At 36.2% G+C, this 21,933-nt stretch overlaps 1 protein-coding gene across 3 annotated transcripts in view; it reads right to left on the reverse strand.

The window, feature by feature from the left end:
- Positions 1–14,328, reverse strand: part of TMEM196 (transmembrane protein 196) — a 51,039-nt gene extending 36,711 nt beyond the window's left edge. For 2 of the 3 annotated variants that reach the window (XM_035021430.1, XM_035021428.1), the window contains exon 1: positions 14,046–14,328. In XM_035021430.1, coding sequence (XP_034877321.1) covers positions 14,046–14,192 — 147 coding nt within the window. In that variant the 5' untranslated portion in view covers positions 14,193–14,328. Of the gene's footprint in view, positions 1–14,027 lie in introns of all 3 variants that reach the window. The other variant, XM_035021429.1, reaches the window with a different exon arrangement.
- Positions 14,329–21,933: the final 7,605 nt, after the last annotated feature.

Consider the following 21,933-nt stretch of genomic DNA (forward strand, 5'->3'; position numbering starts at 1 on the left):
TCGGCTCAGGTCATGATCCCAGGGTCCTGGGGTCAAGCCCCACGTCAGGCTCCCTGCTCTGCGGGAAGCCTGCTTCTCCCTCTCCCACTCCCCCTGCTTGTGTTCCCTCTCTCGCTGTGTCTCCCTCTGTCAAATAAATAACTAAAATCTTTAAAAAAAAATTTGTTAAAATCCTTATATCCTCATGATAGTTTAGCAGTGCCAATAATTTGAGATCATTCCTGTTCAGTGTGAGGCAGTAACCAAATAACTGCATTTTCCTTTTGGTTGAGTGTTTATCTTAAGGATTACTTAATATTTTGAGGCATCCGTGAGAACTGTGTTAGACTAAGAATTAGATGACTTGCCCTATTGTCCTGGGTCTATAGTTAGCCAGCAGTGCTAACTCTCTGAGCTTTAGTTCACTTATCTGTAAAAGGATGAATTTGGAATAAATTATTTCTGTGTTTCCATCCAGTTTATATTGTGTGACTTACTTATAATTCTCAACTGACAGGGAGAGGAAACATTTTAATGGTGTTCTCTTCTTTACTCTCAGCTATGATAGACCTCACATTAGATAGAAAACACAAAAGCCATCAGAGACTTCTCTCACCGTTTGCCATTAAGTGTGACAAACTGCATCTTCAGTCATACTCATCTTGCTTTCTTTTTTTAATATACAAAAATAAAATTTATCAACACAAAACCTGCACTTCATCTCTAAATTCAGTCACCCTTCATCTACTCAAAGACTTTCTCCTTCCTTTCTACTCCATTATTCACCTCAGCAAGGAAAATTGTTCCAAAACCTCCCTTAAAGACAAAAACCTTCCTTGACTCCAAATCTTTTTACATCAATTACTCTGTCTACACAGACCCTTCACCACCACTATACTTCTGGCTTCCATATTCTTACTTCCCATTCTTTCTTTAGCAGACTTCGTACTGGAGTATATGCCCATTACTTCAACCGCTTTTGCTAAGGTCAGCAGTGACTTCTGTGTTACAATCCTCATCTTACACGGGAGCTCTCTCCTTTGGACTTCTCTGACACCATACTCTCCTGGTTTTCCACACATTTCTCTGGTCACAACTTCTCAGCCTCTCTTTTCTACCTGCTCATCAATATCCAATTTCTGAATAATTAAAGGCTTTGTTTTGGGTGGTTTCAATCAGGAACATGGCTTTAAAAATACCTTTAAATGTGCTTAATGTATTTACAGACTACTCCCATGTTTAGATTTCTAGCACAGTCCTGTGTTCTGGACTGTAGACCCATCTAATAGTCCCCAGCATGTCTCCAATCTCACAGGTAACTCTAACTTAGCAGATAACAGATAAATTCTTGATCTCTCCCCACCTTACACAATTGTATCCTACAGAGACACACAGATGCACCAACACACACACATTCACACAGAATTTTTCCTTTTCTAATCATCTAATTCTCAAAAGAATACATGGGATCCTGTCAGTTGCTCAGTCTCTAGATCTGAGACTCGTTCTTTTTTTTTTTTTTTTAAAGATTTTATTTATTTATTTGAGAGAGAGAGAATGAGAGACAGAGAGCACGAGAGGGAAGAGGGAAGAGGGCAGAGGGGGAAGCAGACACCCCACTGAGCAGGGAGCCCGATGTGGGACTGGAGCCCGATGTGGGACTCGATCCCGGGACTCCAGGATCATGACCTGAGCCGAAGGCAGTCGCTCAACCAACTAAGCCACCCAGGCGCCCCTGAGACTCGTTCTTAATACTTTAGTCAACAATGGCATCTAATCAGACACAAAGTCTTGTCAACGCTATATCTCAAATATCTGTGCTTCTTCTATGTTTATTTTATTCTCTCACTGTCATCCATGTAATCATAATACCATACATGCCAGCGGCCTCCTAACTAGATTTGTGGCTTCTAGTCTGATTCCAATATATTTTATAAACTGCCGCCCCAAGTGAACTTCTTTAAATGCCAATATAATCTTGTCACTTTTCTACTTAAAACCTATTAGTTTTAATAGGCTCCTGTTATAATTAAGGGGAAATCAAAACACTAGTTTGTATATAAAGCCTTAAGTGATTTTTGCCCCTCCATTTGCCTCTCCACCTCACTGAGGGCCTTCTATCTCCTCCTGCTCATTTGCCATAATCCAGTCACCCTGGCCTTCTTTCAGATTTTCAAACACATCAAACCTTTCTTATCTGAGGGTCTTTATCCAAGCTATTCCTTCCAGTTTGAACAGTATTTTTCTCCTGCTTCATCTGGATAATGCCTCAACATCCTTCAGAAAATATTGCTTCCTTAGCGATGTTTTTACTGATTTTGCCATTATTAATAAGTTATATTCTTTTTTTTAAAGATTTTATTTATTTATTTGAGAGAGAGAGAATGAGAGACAGAGAGCACGAGAGGGAAGAGGGTCAGAGGGAGAAGCAGACCCCCCGCTGAGCAGGGAGCCCGACGTGGGACTCGATCCCAGGACTCCAGGATCATGACCTGAGCCGAAGGCAGTTGCTTAACCAACTGAGCCACCCAGGCACCCTAATAAGTTATATTCTTCATAAGCCTACATTTCTCCTGTTTAAGATGTCACAACCTGTAATTGTTAATCTGTGCATTATTTGTTCATTGTCTATATATATATATATTTTTTTAATTAAGCTTCAGAAGATCAGGGATCATGATTATTTTATTCATAGCTAGATCCTCAAAACTTAACTCAGACTGTAAGATGCTGTAGCAGTAGAATCAATATATGTTGACTAAATCTTATAGGAAAGAGAACGAAGGAGAATGAGCATCTGGTTCATGAGAATTGGAATAGGAACCTGACTATTCTGATTTACTTTAACGCTTTCTTCATACTACATTGTCATTCCTCTTCTTGACTCATCCCAACCCAGCGCAGACCATGTTGCTCAGGCCCAATAAGTGTCTTTACCATTGATCTCAACATTGATTTGGCCCCATCTCCATAAGCCTAACCCCTAGGGGTCCCAGGCCCTGAGCTGTGCTATCCCACAACCCAGATCCCTGGGATTTCTCTGCCTTTATTAGATTTATAGATCTCAATGGCCTCTGCTTTCTCCTCTCCCAATTCTTTTGCATTTTTAGCATAGTGTTCATCTTTAAAAGAAGTCACTTTTCCACTTTCCTATTTATATTTCTTTCTTTTCTTAGTCCATGGAAAACCCTGCTAATTATGCAGTGTTATTTTTTCCCTTAAGCTAGAACTAATTTCTTATTTTCCACCCCAAAACAGAGAACTGAAAAAAGCAAGGCACATAGATCCATATTTCTTCCACTCCAGAAAACATTGAAATTTTCAATATTTCAAAAATTCAACTGGAAAAGAGTAAATGTACATTTTTTATCAATAGAGCCGTGACCTCTCACAAATATGATTACCCTCACAATAAAAAAACTACCAAGAGGATAAGATGTATAACAGATAGGCTGTTGTGATAAGCATCGGGCCATCTTGGTGGCTTAGCAGATAGCATGGGATAAGAAGCAACCACAGTGAATAAAGAAATCAAACCAAAAACACTCAAGGGAGAGATAGAAAGAAAAACACCACAGTGGTAAATTTGGATGCACAGCAGGTAGTGAAAGAAACCTTTTTCAGAGACTGTAAAGCAAATGAATGAAACCAACAATCCTAAGAATGAATTTCAGAAGAAATCATCAAACATAGCATGTAGCTGATTGGCATGTTAAACTCTTCTAAATGAATCCAAGTCCAAAAACCTCAGAAACTTCCCACTACCCCAGTACCCAAATCCTTCAGTGTATAGAAAAAAGTCAGCCTTGATTCTCAGAATGCCATTCCTTCACATTTCCCTTTCAGTGTTCGTGGAATGCAATCTTTCTTGTATTTAGTGCATTATGCATTTTGTCCTATTCCAATTCTGCTTTGTGATAGTTTTTCTTTTTAAAAAAATAATCTGTTGATTATTTTGAGTATGCTGAGTAAATAAGGCTTTTTAATATTAGAGTTGTTTCTGCTCCAAAAGTAGCAAGGGAAATTATAACTAAACTTGTGAATTTTTGGTAAGAGGGACTTTGAATTTGCAGTTTATTTAAATGTCAATTGTCCAAATAATTTTTATGTATAGTCATTACTCACGTTCATCTTTAAAATGAGACAAAATAAAACTATCTCATAGAATATAGCAACAAAATCAGAAGTCTGTCTCCTGAGCCCAAATTTTTGGCCAATTTTTAGCCAGTTACAATAAATAATTTTAAAATTCAAACTAATATAAAAATTTAAGATAATGATTATTTCTGGAGGGAAGTAAAAGAGGATGCAATCAATATTGAACACCCAACTATGGAAATATTGTCAATAACATTCTGTTTATTAAGGCAACTTAAACTTTATATATATATATATATATATATATATGTGTATATATATATATATATATAAAATACAGGGCCTCTATATGATCTATTTCATGATAATAATTTATTAAGTATTTATATATAGCTTAAGGTAATGTTACATTAATGTGGGTTATCCCAATTTGCATTATTTTTGTTTACATTTGTATGTTTAAGAATTCTTTTCTCTTTTGAACAAAATTAATGTAGATGCTGTAATATATTTGGACAACACTCAAATATAACATCCACAACTTGATACATGTAGAAAATACAACAAAGTTTATAATGTAGAAGACGGATTTGGTGAGGATGAAACAAACAAAAAAATACTCCCTTGGGTATGTGCCAGCTTTGAGTCTATGATTTGTGATCTGTTCTCACAGAATTGAAAACAGGCAGGGACTCCAGGGGACTAGAGGGTAGAAGTTATGCTCTTCCCAAGAATTGTCAACACCATAGAATAATGTCCATCCAACACGCCTGGCAGTTTCTGAAAGCCAGCCAGTAATGAAAACAAGTTGCAGCTCACAGAGGATCACAACATTGTGAACTTGTACCCAAATCAGGGTGCTGGCAGCCTAAATGCAGCATACATTGCAGATCAGTGACAATTATCAACTTCCTTGTTTGAATTTCTTATTTTTTCATCTCTCCTGCATATGCATATGAGCAAATGCATATGCGTATGTACACACATACAACATGCACACATTCTTTCTTCAGGTGCTTTAGATCACTAAATCCTAAATCCCTTAGGTTCTCATCCCTTAAGTGAAGAAACTCATCTGCTGAGATAAATGGTACAACAAAGCAGTTGAAATTCTTAGGCAATGTGGTATATTCTAAATATAAGCTGCCATTGTTACTATTATTAATGTCATTATTATCATTATTATTTTAATTCCTCAGAGTAAATGATATACAAAAATAGTTGGTGGGAAACAAGTAGAAGGAACTAGGAATTCCAACAGCCCAGCCAAAAATAATGATAAAATCAAATACACATCTCCATTTGGTAGAGCAAACAAAAATTGTACCTCTTTATCCCAAAATTGACCTAGAAAAAATATTCCTAGGGCCCTGGGACATGCACACTAAATCCCAACTAACTATTAATGTTCAAAATTGGTTATGAAAAGTACATGTTTTCTAAGAGAGGGTATATGATTTAACTGTTACCAAGCATTGAGTCCAAGATCAATTTCATCAATGGCTTTACAAGAAGCTCCCCCTCGAAAATATAAAAATAAAATGTCTATTAATACACAAATAGAATCCACATGCAGAAAACTGATTTTCCAGAAATACAGCACTAGCATGTAGTCATTGTTGTGGGCTAGTCATAGTTATTAAACACTTAATATGTATCAAGCCCTTTATATAAATATTACTTTTAATTTTTTGAACTCCATGAGATAGATAGCAGTATTTCTATTTTACAGGTAAGTTAGCTGTTTGCTCAGGGAAGTAATGTAACTCACTCAAGCTTAACTATCAAATGCTAGAGATAGAATTTGAACCCAAGTCTTAATACCTTCAAAATCTATTTTAATTTCTTAATGTCATGCTGATATCTCCAGTTAAATAAATGAACTCTTATTTTTATATGCCAGGCAGCTTTAAGAATAATTCAACACAAGGAAATTATGATCTTATAAATGCACCATCAACAAGAAAGTCACTTGAAATGGGGTTAGATTTGTGATGGGACTTCCCTCAAGTCCCAAGATTTCCCTCAAGTCTTTCTTTTGAAACAGGACACACGTCTTGGAATCAAGGGCTGGTGTTTTGCCTTGAAATTGAGCAGCAATGCCTAGCCCAACTGCCTTGGCCTCATGATCAAGTTCTACCCAGCAGAGTTCACCAAAATCAAGGGCAGACTAGTCTTACTCTTTTAGGACCTTTTAAAGCTGGTCTCATTGCATTTAGATGAATTAGATCTTCACTTGCCAGTTATTACTGTGAACATATCTTTGCTATAACAAGTCCAGTCTCCTCAATACTCCACTAATTCTCCATTTTATTGTTCCTTCCATGACTTTATAGCTCTGCTTAGCACATCTTCTCTCTCTGCCTGCTGGAAAGCTGCCCAATCTCCAAGGCCTGGATAAAGATCTCCCTCCACAAAGGAGTCAACCCTGATCCCTCACTGTTAACTCTCATTTTGAACTATGTTTAAATATGTTGTTTTATGTCTTCCTGACTTGCTCTCATAATATTTAATGATCATTTGAGATGCATAATTTTGTTTTACTTTTTAAGGCTAAAGCCTAAGCTCTAAAGGTAGGAACAATTCAGTCTACTATTTCACACTCTTCTGGGAATATAGAGGTTGTGCTTGTTGATCAGTTGACTATGCCAGTCTCTTTTGGGAAATAGATACAAACAGTGATGGGGATTGATCTTTATGCCATTTTGCCTGACTCATATAGTCAGGGGTGGAAGCAAATAATGAGGTCAGACGTCAGTGAATGACTTTTTCATGACAATTTCCCATGTTCCACAGAATGCAATAGAAAAAGTACAGATTTTAAAATAAGATTGTCAGCTTTAAATACTAACTCAGCTGATTAAATAACAGTAGGTTCTAGGTAAGCCCTTTTCCCTACATAAATTTTATAAAATACTACATTCTTTATAGAGTTGTTAAAACTGGAAATAATAATGTATATAAAAACATCTGGAGCACAGTTAACTAATAATAAATCATATCTTGTATTATTTCTACGGGACAAATAGCTCAAGACACCCTATCTTTCAAGGTGGTCTTCTTAACCACTCATATTTTCTTTTTTGTCTTGACCACATAATTTTGTCCAGTATTTAATAATAGATCTTGAACTAATGGAACTTAGAATTTTTTCTCAGGAGTCTTGATACTGATGCTAAAAACCATGAGCATTAATTAATGTTACAAGAATCATTGTTGAAATCTAGATATTTCATTGATGCACCTATTAATAATACAACATGTAATAAACATTGCTTCAAAAGTACTTGGGTAGTTCAAGCAAAACTATACAAGTCTCCAAGATATTAAATATCTTTATTAGAAATATTAATTTGTACTTTCATTTTGACTAATGACAAGAACTCATATAGTTTAAATGTTTTCAAGGACTTTGTTTTGTGGCATAAATAGTGGTTCCTATAGCCCCACTGTTTGACTTGCCTAACTTAGGTAATTGTCTAATTTGTCTGATTATTGAATATTTTTACGTGTCTTATAGCAGCAGCTGTTTCCCCATTCAGTTTTAAGCTGAATATTTTACATGACCTCTCCAATGTAGATATTTTGGTACATTTTTGTAGTTGCTAATAGATATACATGAACTAAATCAAAAGCTAATGACACATACTATAAAAAGAAAAAGATGAGTTAAATTAGAGTTGATTGAGGGTGTTGGAGAAATGTTGAGAACAAGTTTAGTACTAGTGTGGTATGGGTCCCAGGCAGTCATGAGACAGCATGAGGGCAGTAAAGGAAAGAAGCAACGAATGCTCACTGAACACTTACTTTGTGCCAGGCTTGGTACTGATGGTAACCCATGAAACTGATACTGGTATTCCTCTCTTTGACTTCATGAAGAAACATATGTGATCCAGTACCACAGTTATATGGAGTGAGATATATGAATCCAATCTCTCATTCAATTTGAATAAAGTATTTTTGGATTAGATCTGCATTCATGAGAACTGCACAGTTTCCTATATCACAGAGGAAAGTAGTCATACAATTTCTTCTCTCTTTCTCTCCTAGAAATATGCTGAATGAGAGTCTTTATATACTACCATCCATTTATTCTGGAATTGTCCACTTGGCATGTTGAAATAAACATCTATCTGCAGAGTGACCACCTGGTGATTTTACTAAATTACTAAGACAGTAAAGTCAAATATGTTTTAAGACTCTGAGCTTAGTTATATATATATATAAATGCCATTTAAATGAATAAGATTATATGTAGATATATATATATATATATATATATATATATATATATATATATATAGTGGCATAGTAAAATGAAATTTTGTTTACTTCATAAGTAAATGATCCAACATCATTTGGGCATAAAACTGTTGGGGTTTTCCTGCCTTCAGTGGGTGTACACACATATTCACCAAAATCTATTCTAGTTTTTATAGAATTTTGAAGACAAACATTTCAGTTTGGATGGCTGGGCTATGCTTCCCATCTACCAATAGAATTAAGTATTATCTGAGGGCTAAGTGAATATACAAAAAGTTAAATTTCTTGGCCATATTTGAAGCATATATTGGATGATCTGATTAATAATCATGTCAATACTTAAAGCCAACTTGAGTGTTTTAAGCAAAATCATCCAAATAAAAGGATTTGACTTTATTCAGATCATGTTTCTATCAAGAAAATTATCAACAACTGGGTGACCAAGGCAATTATTATCAATTATTCCCTAATATTTCTATGCCAAAGTCTTCAAGATCAGTTATACCCTTGAATAAGAGCCAAAATCCTGAGACAGAATTTGTCATAGGCTCTAGGTAGAAATTCAAACACATGTCACTTATATGTGGATGAAATATAGACTAAAACAAAATATCTTATCAGATAATGGCAAAAGTGACCATTTTTCTTCTATCATAGCATTACCAATCAATACCAGAAACAGACATTTTATTTGTGTTTCTTTGGCACACAATATGGTTCCTTGAATAATAATTACACTTCCTAGTAGTTTGGCTTGTCCAACTGATTTAATTGCCAAGTATCTAATAGCCCTAACCCTAGTAGATAAAAGTGGCACTTGAGAATAACAGTATGAATCAGATAAGAGATTCTTCATGTGGGCTCTACAGAGTCCACAAATGAGCTTTATTATATCCAAAAACTTAAAATTGATCTATATGTTCAAATGATACTATTCCTATGTGGCGAAATATCTATGAGATTACACACTAAATTTGTAATTGTGGCTAGTTTTGATGAAGTGGTAGAGAACTTCAGCTTTGATTCTTTTTTTAACCTTTTGAAATGAGAATTTATGCTTGAATTACTTATATGACTAAAACTAATCCTAAAATTGGTTATAAATGTATGTTTATAATTTTTTATGAGGATGGGGCAATGATTTCCTCTCATGCTAGGAAATATGAATCCTTTAAGTTATATATTTTGAATCTGGAGAAAAGTGATATATCATCTGATTAGAGACATACTAGCTTCAAATTTTATACATTTGAAGTAACTTCAAATGTTTGAGAGGTTTCTTTGACCTTGTTTCATTTGTTATCCCTTAAATGAATTGGACTAGATTTAATTATTAAAAATAATACTTTGAGGCAGCTCTCAATTATATATAGCACCTCTTTATATTGCTATAGTAGGGATCAGAAGGTACAGTAGATGAATTTCAACACAAACCTACAATTGGCTGGGTTGTTGCCATGGTAAATCGGGAGTCCACATAACAGGTAGCCTTGATTATGCTATAAATTTCACTCACCTAAAGTATCAGATTTACTAAGTGGAGAAAGTTATAATATACAAATCAAGTATTGTCTAGAAAAATTAGCAATAAAAATCATTCAAACTTGGTATGATTTAGATAAAATTTTTTTGAAGACTGTGTTTACATGTGGGGTAGATAAGGCTTAGAAAATTCCTTTTAGGGGCACCTGGGTGGCTCAGTCAGTTAAGTCTGTCTTCAGCTCAGGTCATGATCCCAGAGTCCTGGGATCGAGTCCTGCCCTGGGTTCCTTGCTCAGCAGGGAGCCTGTTTCTCCCTCTGCCTGCTGCTCCCCCCTGCTTGTGTGCTCTCTCTCACTCTTTGACAAATAAATCAATAAAATCTTTAAAAAAAGAGAATTTCTTTTTAATACATTTAATTTATAGAATAATTATCAGATACAGGTGGATGGAATTTGGTATGGTATATATCAAATACAACTTAGCACCAGATGTTGTTCTGGACACAACCATCTGAATCTCTATATTTCTAAGTGCCAATCTAGAACAACAAAAAATAAATCCTCTTGGAACCATGAATCTGTGTACTACTAAATACAGTCAATTTCCATTAGAGATGATGCACTGGAGATGGAGAAAAGTGACTATCACATAGCAACTTGGAAACAGCCTTGTCTATTTAACTCCGTCAATAAATCTTACACATCAATTATATTTTACATGACTGTCTTTCCAAAACAGTTCACCCAATGGTTCTCTCATTGTTATCTAGCAGTAATGTCTTCTTTTAGGCTTTCAACAGGTGACTCTATCAGCTATAACAAGTGAATAAGAAGAAGCTAAAATCCTATAAGGCATTTACATCTTTCTTTCTCTATGAAATTATAGTGAAATATTTTTTTTCCTGCTAATTGCCCATAGTGATCACAGAAAGCACCCTTGCCTGATTATGAAATAGTGACTGGAAATATTAGTATCCATCCCATGGATTTTTAAGCTCTTTATGTTATTTTACTATTTTATTTTTAAGCCACATTTTAAAAAATGTGTGTATTTGGGTTCAAAGATCAAAATAGTTGCCTGAATTCTTAGTGCACTTGACCTAGATAAAAAGCTTATGATGTCAGAATCCATACATAAAAAGTAATACCTTCATAGTACAGTTTTATTTGACTTCTAAAATTTAATGAAAAGATCTTGTAATAATGACAATAATGTATTGAAAAAAACTTCATGGCACTGATCAAAACACACCCTGATTATAGACTGTGGTTATCGTGACAGGTTAATTATAAAATCCCATCTAGTGTTCATAAATAATATAGATTTTTAAATTCATAAAATACCAAAGAGAGTGATAATTTTCGATCTAGCTTTCCTCTGCATCTACTTGAATCTCTTTGGGAAGTAAGAATTGGTGGTATTATTATTATTATTATTATTAAAAATATGAGGAAATAAATCTATTGCTTTCAGCTGGCACACAGCCTCCCGTGGTCTGGCCCCAGCCCTCTTTCCATCCTTATCTTCCCCTCACACATAAGCCCCAGAAAAATAGAAGAGCCTATTCCACCTGGAACATAACCCATACGTCTCCGTTTGTACCTTCATCCATGCTGCCTGAAAGGCTCTCATTTCTCATGCCCTTCACTGCCAGTCTGTGCACCCAGTATTAGTGGCTTGCATTTATTCAATGTTTACTACACACCATGCATTTACTAAGAGCATTATTTCATTTGTGCCTTTTAACAACCCTATTTTACAGAATATGAGAAACTTTGGTAGTCATCCAGATAGTAAATGACAGATCTGGGATCTGCACCCAGGTAGACTTCAGATTTCACTCTGTGATGCATTACTTAACACTGTGATACATAAATTACAAGTCCCAGTAAACTGTCAAGATCAAGAGAAAACAGTTCTCCCATGGATATTTCACTGACCTCCCCAAATTCTCTCCCCTTCATCTGCCCCTGTATCTTTCTAAGGTCAAACTTTAATTTCTCACCCCTGATAAAGTTAGTGATGTACTCCTCTCGTTTCTTCTGCTAGGTATTCTGATTCATCTTAATGGTCTTTGTGTTAAAAAGTAAAATGCACATGGTAAGCCCTCTGTTGATACTGGTTAAGTGAATTCATCATTGACAGATATAAGAGATAATTCAGACTATATCACAAATGACCTCTGAGAAACAATTTAAAAAATCAATTTGGCAAGTTTATAATGTAATAAGTAGTGATCAAAACTGAGTATTTCTTCACAAATTTGATTTTTTTAACTTGAGTTTATGAAAGTGATCAAAAAGTGACCCATTTGGGTCTCCTAGTTTCAAATCCATTAATTCAATTACATGCATTCTTTAAAAATTTTTATTGAATCAGATGACAGAATTCAAAACTATTGTTTGAGGGTCCTAGCTGAATTTTGGTTACTCTAAAGAACCAGTTGAAAATGGAACTAATTCTTTATGATAATGACTATACATATTATTCTTTTACTTGCTTTTTATTGAGCTGATTCAAAAATTTATTTTTTTGTACAAATACATATGTTGACTCATTTAGATAATGGTAAATAGTCTGGGAAGGAAAAAAATAATTATTTCTCTTATGCGATACCAAGCAAATGTAACCACTTTTTTAATTCTTGAAAATAAAATGGATACTTTAATACTATTTAGAGACAACCTATGTTTATTCACCCAATTTCTCACATTTAAGAGGGGAAGTGATTTGAAGAGTATTTGAGTCTTCTCCCTTGTAAGCCATCAAAAGGTCACTTTTTCTCCCCTTTGTTTTAAATGTTGGTATTCTATTTCATTTTGACAATTGTCTGATAGAAGTTTTAAAGTTTATTTCTGTTTAAATAATAATAATAATATATAAGATATAAAATGACCAAATTTAAGGTTTGCCTTTAGCCTTTCATATTTAAATTTAAAGTGTATATTGATAAAAAATTACATAATCAATAAAAAGGTAATTATTTGCAGGTTGATAGTAACTTATTGAATTCAGAACAAGGATTCTTAGGAAAAAGTCAGTGTGGAAATTGAGTACCATTTTTACTTTTCCTTTTAACTTCTGCAATTTAAAAGCATTTGCCTCATTTTGAAAAATTAAAATATAAAAACCATTTTTCCAAAGCACAATTGTACCACTTTTTAAAATACTAGAACTTCCCTCAAAAATGACTTACTTCAAAAGGATTTTTCTTAAACCCATAGTCATTTTTCCCCCTCAGTGATTCAAAGCACAAATAACCAAACCATGATTGTTAATTACACCTATTGATCATCAGTGACAGAATAGCATCTTATTAAATTATCTTGGAAACTGGAATCAAGCTAGAAACCAAGAAGGATGTAGAAGGTATATAACTTAAAGGAGAAGAAAAAATTATTTTCACAATTAGGTCCACACTAGGAATAGTGCAGTCATTTTATTGATCGTTGGTGGAAGGAGTGGGTCTCTGAGGCTTTCCTGGAGATTCACCCAGAGCAAACAAGAAGGTCATTGGGTCTGACATCTGACCTAGAGGAAATTATGACCTTTTCTCTGAGCATTAGGTACTATTTAAGCTGAGTTATTCTCCAATTAGAATGTTGTTACATATCATACCATTCATTGTTTAACTTATTGCCTAGAATTTACAAAAGAGTTTTTAGATGTGAAGTATCAGAAAGCTAGCAAAGAAAGATTAAGAGCAATGTTTTCTGGGATAAAATACTCCTTTTACACTCACACATTTCTTTTTGTTATATCAGTGCCGCCTTTACTGTACCTTGGACCCTGCTGCCCAGAAATAAATGCATAAATCTACCCTTGCATACAAGAAAATGATGTAACACTTTCATTTTGATTTTCCTTGTAAAAGAAACAGGCTAAGTGAGTCTGCCCTTGACAGGTGTGACTCCCTAATCAGCACCACTAAGCAGCCTTATGCAGCTTCTGCTAGTGGAAACTCCCCTCCCCCACCCCCAACTTTAAACAAAGCCATTTAATTTGGTCTTAGGCCAAGGTAAGAGGGGGGGGAAAAACAATTAGTAAATAAAAGGACAACATAAAGAGGCAGAGTCTGCCAACAAGAACCTACATGCAAGCCAGAGGAGATTTATGATTTTCTCCCCCAGGGAGGGAGTGACTAACGCACGCACACTGACCATCACCGTAAAGAGGTAAAGAGAGAGTGAAATGGCTCAACGTACACACACCCCGCTCCATACCGGGGACGAGTCTCCGAGCTGCGGCTTGTGCTCTCGGAGGGCCAGGCTGAAGCTGACCGCCCCCACGGCCACGCTGGACACCCCCAGCCCTATCTCCAGCACAGAGAGCACCAAGAGGCTCCCAATAATCTGGCCGCTGGTGCACATCCTTCCTCGGTCATCATTCCTTCCAGATCAGAGAGGGAAACCAACCATCCACCTTCTTCCTTCCACTATCTTCCTTACCCCTTCCGCCCCCTACCAGACCCCAAAACTTTTCTTTCTTCACCAGCGAAGCATTATCCACAAGGACTAGATTTCCAGAACCGGAGACCCTCTTCCCGGACCGGGCCAGAGGCCGACTCGCTCCACCCCCTGGCACGTTCAGACAGGAATCGTAGGATTTTCCTGGGTCTGGTGGTCGGAGTCCAGGAGAGGAGAGTGCACCAGAAGAAGGGCTTTCAAGAAGGAGCCAGAAACCTGGAGGAGCCAGGAGCGATGAGCCCCGCTCGCGAGGCGCTGTCCAGAGTTCTGCCGCGTCCCAAGTCTCCGCAGGAAACCTGCTCCCTTCTCACCTCCCAGACCCTTCAGGCTCCCCTTTCTTTCCTTGCGGAGGAGATGAACCTTGTTTCCCGGAGATCCAAAGCGGAACTGCTCAGAGCTTCTCCCTCTCTCTCTCCCTCCCGTCTCCTCTCCTTTGTTTTCGTGGTAACACAAAGTGCTTCTGCGAGTCCTTCGGTCCCCAGGCTGAGCGGGCGGATATATTCAGTACCACGCTCCTCGCAGTTGCTGTGTCGCCAGAAAAAGCGACCTTGTCTGATGGCCTTTTTCTGTCTGGGTTTCTTCTCCCTCGTCGTCGTCCTCTTCCTCCCCCTCTCTCTTGGTCTGATTCTCTTTCATTTCAGTGACCTCATTGGGATTTGAGAGGTTGATGGAGGAAGGAAAAGCCTGATATGTTTGTGGGTCTACTCTTGGCTGGCTCCTGATCGGCCACGCCTCGGGACCCTGACCACAGTGATCCAAAGGATCCCTACCTCCGCATCTCCCCTACTAGCTCCCTTCTGGGCTTTTATCCAGATGGAAGGGGAGGGATGCCTACGTCAACGTGGGGCTCATTTTGTGTAAAACTTTCTTCTGCGTGTACAAGGGGTAAGGTGGGGGCACACTGGGCAAAAAAGAAAGAGCAGAGCGGTGGAGAAAGGCCAGACTCCTAAATTCACTAGGACTCCTAAGGACTCTCACCCAGGAACACCTCTTTCTAAAGAGCTTAGACTCAAGCCTGTTCATAAGGAGCGCCAACTCTCCATTGTCACGACCTGTCCCTTGCGTGTCGGTGGCGGGATGGTGTAGAGACACAATTGGCCCGACAGTCTTCTGTGGGGATACTGGTGGCTGTTCCTCTCCAGCCGGCAGACCCTTGCTCTTACCCAGCAGAAATGCTACACTTTGGGGATGCATCACCAGACTGAGCACGACTGGGACCGTGTGTTCTCATTCAAATTCAAGAAATGTATACATTTAAGTATTTCATTGGAAAGGGCATTATTAAAAACAAAAATCTGGCTCATTGAACAATTGACAGTCATTCAGAATCATTAGGGCAGGAGCCAACCCTAGCTTGGGTGTTTTTGTGTTGTAGTCTGATACACATGGGGCTCTAGAAGTCTAGGAATTGCTGTGTCTGGACCCCATTTTCATGTCCCTGATTTTACCTCATGAAAAATCACAGGGTAGTTTATCAGGGAGATTCAGGAAGCAGGGAGATGAGAAGGTGTTTTGGGGTATGAGCCATCTTTCTCAAAAACTGGGTTTCACAGTTGGAGGTAGATTGAAGGAAAATAGAAGAAAGGACAATTGAGTTAGGAAACATTACACAAAACCAGGACATCTTGACCTCTGAATACATGCAGACTAGTGCAATGTAGGCATCTCTCTGCTTAGAAGTTTCTTTTTTTTAAAGCCCTAATGCCGAGATCACTAAAGCTGAGTGATATGCAATCTAAAGCATAAGCACCAATTTCAGTTTTCTTAAATTTGGTTCAGGGCTTGTTTAATAGTTTACATTCAATTCTACACTATAATTTACTTTCTTTATGATATATTTATACTCCACATTTAAAAAAAACTTGAGTCTTCTCTTCCCTTAAAAATATAAAAGCAGGGGGGCGCCTGGGTGGCTCAGTTGGTTAAGCAACTGCCTTCGGCTCAGGTCATGATCCTGGAGTCCCGGGATCGAGTCCCGCATCGGGCTCCCTGCTTGGCGACTCGGCGAGGAGCCTGCTTCTCCCTCTAACCCTGCCCCCTCTCATGTACTCTCTCTCATTCTCGCTCTCTCAAATGAATAAATAAATCTTTAAAAAAAATTATTAAAAAAATATATAAAAGCAGGAAGAATTATAACTTATCAGGCCTTAAAGAGTCCTCAGTTATTGTGAAATTTGGGGAACAATTCAAACATTTATGTTGACTAATTAGTGAATTCATTTTCCACATCTTGAAAGCTCAGTGTGCCAAATAGCCAATTGTTAGAATCCTTCAAATATTTTTTGGTGTTAATAAAGCACAGTTTATTTTATTTAAATCTTGTAGAAGTCATCTAAATGATCCAATTTATATGTAGAAATAATGAAGTATCTAGGTTGCCTAACTTTGGTTTGTCTTCAGTCACTGCTTTTCCTTTTTTTTTTTTTTTAATTCTTCTCCATTTGAAAGAGAATAACAAGCTACAGTAATTATTAAAATACATTGGTTAATGCAGACATTTGGAAGGAGTGTAACTTACAGGAAGGGAAATTAATTTTATAGAAGACATACAGGTAGTGTTAACAATAGATGGATTTCAAAGAGAGAAAGAAATGAGTAAGTCATATGTTATGTTTGAATTATCCCTGAATGTGATGGCTAGAAATATGTTTACTTAAATATCCCAAAGCCTAATCATATGCCTGAATATAACCAACCTTGAGTGATCCTGGGTCATTGGTGCAAAGCCCAAACCTTTATATAGAAGAAACTATATCCATCTTCACTTACCAATGACTACAAGTGAGTCACACATAAACAGAAACATTTATAGGAATAAAATAAAAACAATAATTATCCACAGGAAATTATGTTTTGTGTTTAAAAACATGGGGATCAATGCTGTTAGAACTATCAAAAGAATATTATCTGTTCTGGGAAAAAAGTAGATTTTCTGTGCCCTTTTAAATAATATAAAGTTCCTCCCAAAGTAAACAAAAGGACCACTAAAATTTACTTTCATAATCATGGAAACCATAACAAAAATGGATTCAAACTGGCATTTTATATCTCTCAAAATGATTTGTTAGAGAAAGAATTATAGGATAAAACAGCAAATCAAATTAAAACTAAATAAATACATGCATAAATAGAGTGCATTGCTATCCAAACACCAATGGCTCTACAATTAGAGGGTTTAATTTTTCTTATGTCATATTACACCAAAAGAGCTATTCATGAGATCCAGAGATACAGGGTTCAATACTTGTACATCTTCAATAAGAGCCATAGTATAAAAAATCTCAAGTTTGCCACCTGCTGGCTTGTTTATGATACAGTGAATATGAACGTGTAGGTAACTTAAAATAATTCTTATTAAACTTATTAGCTAATCAGAAAAAAAATCCTTCATAATTGCCCTCTTTAAGGACCTAAGTTCTGCCAATAAGTATTTAAAAGTTCTGAGAAACTACTGCCTTCATCTTTCCAAATAAGACTTATAGAAATTTTTTTTAAAAGATTTATTTATTTATTTGAGAGAGCGAGAATGAGAGAGAGTACATGAGAGGGGGGAGGGTCAGAGGGAGAAGCAGGCTCCTCGCTGAGCAGGGAGCCCGAAGCGGGACTCGATCCCGGGACTCCAGGATCATGACCTGAGCCGAAGGCAGTTGCTTAACCAACTGAGCCACCCAGGCACCCAAGACTTACAGAAATTTTAATATATGGATAAAGGACAATCCAAGAGTTGGTAAACAAATAGTAGCACCTATCTTAATATAATAAAGTAAGTTGATGAAAGAAGCAACTCAATCACTAATACAGATTTAGTAACTGAAAAGGTCAAACTTTTAAACTGATTAATTTTGGGATCTGATTTTAAGTGTTCAAGCTTTTATAAACTAAATTTGTATGGTGCCCCTAGCACTGGACTGAATGACTCATGAAGTCTAAAGATTAAAGAAAAGAAAAATCACAAAATCATTACAAGCCATTTAGCAGTTTTTAAGTGTTACAAGTCTATTTTATATCTGAATACTCTTGTCAATGTGGTTAGAAATTATTGTAGCTAAAGACTTAGGATTTGATAAAGTGACTCTGCTAAAAAGGGGAAAAAGAACAATATTCTGAAGATATTTTTCCTTATTCAAATATAAAGCAGAGATAATTAAAATTGAATTTGTCTTTTTTTGTTTTCTAGTGATAGTAGATCTTAGAAGTCATTATCTAATAGTATTGTCAGTGCTTATGAAAATTAGAAGTATAGTAGTACTTAGTACTGTATTTATCATAATTTTCTGTATATGTCTGAAATATCCTTTGATTACTAACAACTTGTATCATGCAAAAACCCCACAAATGATGTATTTTATAGTGATTTCTATTAATAAAGTGTGGGTATTTCTACTCCTGGCCATTATGGAGTAAATGGGACTGGACTTACTTTCCTACTACATACAGTGTATTCAAATAAGCTGTTCAGATACTGTATGACAAACAGTGCAGCACTGTAATCTCCAGGAGAAGAGAAGTAAGTTTTCTGCTCTGGTGTTTCTACAAGAAAAGGAGTACCAAGCAGAACATGGTAGTTTTATTGAATTTCTGGGACAAACAGCAGAGTTTCTGGAGGCTTTTCAGGACAAAGTACTAGAGGGAAGGGTGTTTCAGGGAGAAGTAGATCTCCATAGGGATCCCTTGAGTTTGCTGTTAAATTCTTAGCCACACAATCATGAGATCCAACTCTATAAGACTAGAAGCAGAATGATTAGAGAACTAAAATCTGAAGCTTACAAGATGTCATGAATGTTAAGGTTCATAGCAGCCAAGAAGAGTCTTTGTTGAACACTCAGCCTTCAGTGGAACTCAGGTGAGGCACACACAGGTAATAGGGCTAACCTATGCCTGGAGTAAAGGTAACTCTATATCTGACCTGAAAATACTTCAAAACAGGCCTCTAAAGTATCAGTCTCCTCTGTAAGTAACTTAACAAAGTTTAACACATCTTAAAGAAAATGACAAACCATCACTCAACAGTGTAAAAGTCACAGTATACACTATCCAGTTATCTGAAATATGAAAAAAGCTGGAAAATGTGATCCATAACTAAGATATCAGAGATGATGAAATTAGATAACACTTTAAAATCTCTATTATAAATATTAGAAATATGTTCAAAGATAAAGAGGAAAATATTAATGTGATACTATATAAATTGAAGATACAACAAACAACAAAGTACAATTCTACAGATGAAAAACTGTATATCTGAAATCAAAAACAGTACTAAAGAAGAAAAGATCAGTGAACATTAAGATACAACAATAGAAATTAGAATTACAGCAAAAAAAACCCAAAACATCAAAAAAAACCCAAACCCACAATACAAATTACATCACTGAAAAACTGAAAGACTGAAAGAGAGAGAGAGAGAGAGAGAGAGAGACTCATTGACCTGTAGGACAATTCAAGAAGTAAGGCATAGATAGAATATAAATTCTAGAAGAGGAAGTAAAAATACTTGAAGTAATAATGGCTTATTATTTTCCAAATGTGGTGAAAACTACAAACCCACATATCCAAGAAGCTCAATAAACCACAAGTAGGATAAACACAACAAGGCATATCACAATCAAATTGCTGGAAACCAGTGATAAAGATTAAAAATTAAAGGCAGCCAGAGGAAAAAGGACACATTATGTACAGAGGAGAAGAGGCAGGAATTCCAGACTTCTCATTTAAAATTATTCAATCCAGAGGACAAGTGAATGACATTTTAAAGTACTGAAATTCAAAAACAAACCAAAACACCTCTATTAACCTAGAATTGTATACACAGAAAAATGCCTTAAAAAATGAAAGGAAAACAGATTCATTCAGACCAAACGCTGACAGAATTTACTTGGTAAATTTATTTAGTAAAGACATAAGATCTTCACCATAAGAAATATTAAAAGAAATATTCTTCAAGCAGAATTAAAATATGCCAGGGCGCCTGGGTGGCTCAGATGGTTAAGCGTCTGCCTTCGGCTCAGGTCATGATCCCAGGGTCCTGGGATCGAGTCCTGCATCAGGCTCCCTGCTAGTCGGGGAGCCTGCTTCTCCCTCTGCCTCTGCGTCTCTCTCTCTCTCTGATTCTCATGAATAAATAAATAAAATATTAAAAAAAAAATCTTAAAAAAAAAAAAGAATTAAAATATGCCAGAAGGAAACTTGGGTATATACAAAGGAATACTGAGCATCATTGTGGTAGATATATTGGTAACCAGAAACAATGTTTTTGCATTGTTTTTGCAATTGAGACCAGAGATGCCATGCAAGATAGAGTTTCCAATTCCAGCACAGCCAAGAAAATTAATAGCTAAAACAAAGGAGAAGGCCCAAATTCTTGCAGCCGGAAAGATGCAGGATTCACACTGTGTCATTTCTTTTTTATTTTTATTTTGTTAAGTTTTTATTTAAATTCCAGTTAGTTACCATATAGTGTAATATTAGTTTCAGGTGTACAATATAGTGATTCAGCACTTCCATACAACATCTGGTGCTCATCACAAGTGCCTTATTTAATCCTCATCCCCTATTTCACCCATCCCCCCACCCACTTCCCCTCTGGTAACCAGCAGCTTGTTCTCTACAGTTAAGAATCTGTTTCTTGGTTTGTTTCTCTCCCTTTTTTCCCTTTGCTCATTTGCTTTGTTTCTTAAATACCACATAGAATGAAATGATATATTTGTCTTTCTCTGACTGACTTATTTCACTTAGCATAATACTCTATAGCTCCATTCATGTCATTGCAAATGGCAAAATTTCATTCTTTTTTAATTGGCTGAGTAATATTCCATTTTGTGTGTGTGTGTCTATCACTTCTTCTTTATCCATCTATTGATGGACTTGGGCTGTTTGAATACTTTGGCTATTGCAGATAATGCTGCTATAAACATTGGGGTTCATGTATCCCTTTGAATTAGTATTTTTGTATTCTTTGGGTAAACACCTACTAGTACAATTGCTGATTATAGGGTAGTTGTATTTTTAACTTTTTGAGGGAATGCCATACTGTTTTCCAGAGTGGCTGCACCAGTTGCCATTCCTACCAACAATGCAAGAGGTTTCGCCTTTCTCCACATCCTCACCCATACCTGTTATTTTCTGTGTTAATTTTAGCCAATCTAAAGGTGTGAGGTGACATCTCATGTAGTTTTGATTTGTATTTCCCTGATGATGAGTGATGTTGAGCATCTTTTCATGTGTCTGTTGGTCATCTGGATGTCTTCTTTGGAGAAATGTGTGTTCATGTCCTCTGCCCATTTTTAATCGGGCTATTTGGTTTTGGGGTGTTGAGTTTTATTAGTTCTTTATAAGTAAACAACCTAACCTTTCACCTAAAGGAGCTAGAAAAAGAACAAACGGAACCTAAAGCCAGCAGAAGGAAGGAAATAATAAAGATTAGAGCAGAATTAAATGATACAGAAGCTAAAAATAATAGATCAATGAAACCAGGAGCTGGTTTTTTGAAAAAATTAATAAAATTGATAAACCTCTAGCCAGACTTATCAAAAAGAAAGGAGAAAGGACTCAGATAAATAAAATCACAAATGAGAGAGGAGAAATCATAATTCACACCATAGAAATACAAACAATTATAAGAGAATATTATGAAAAACTATATATC

Source organism: Mirounga leonina, unplaced genomic scaffold, assembly GCF_011800145.1.
Source record: "Mirounga leonina isolate KUSES-001 unplaced genomic scaffold, KU_Mleo_1.0 Mir_174, whole genome shotgun sequence".
Taxonomy (NCBI): Eukaryota; Metazoa; Chordata; class Mammalia; order Carnivora; family Phocidae; genus Mirounga; species Mirounga leonina.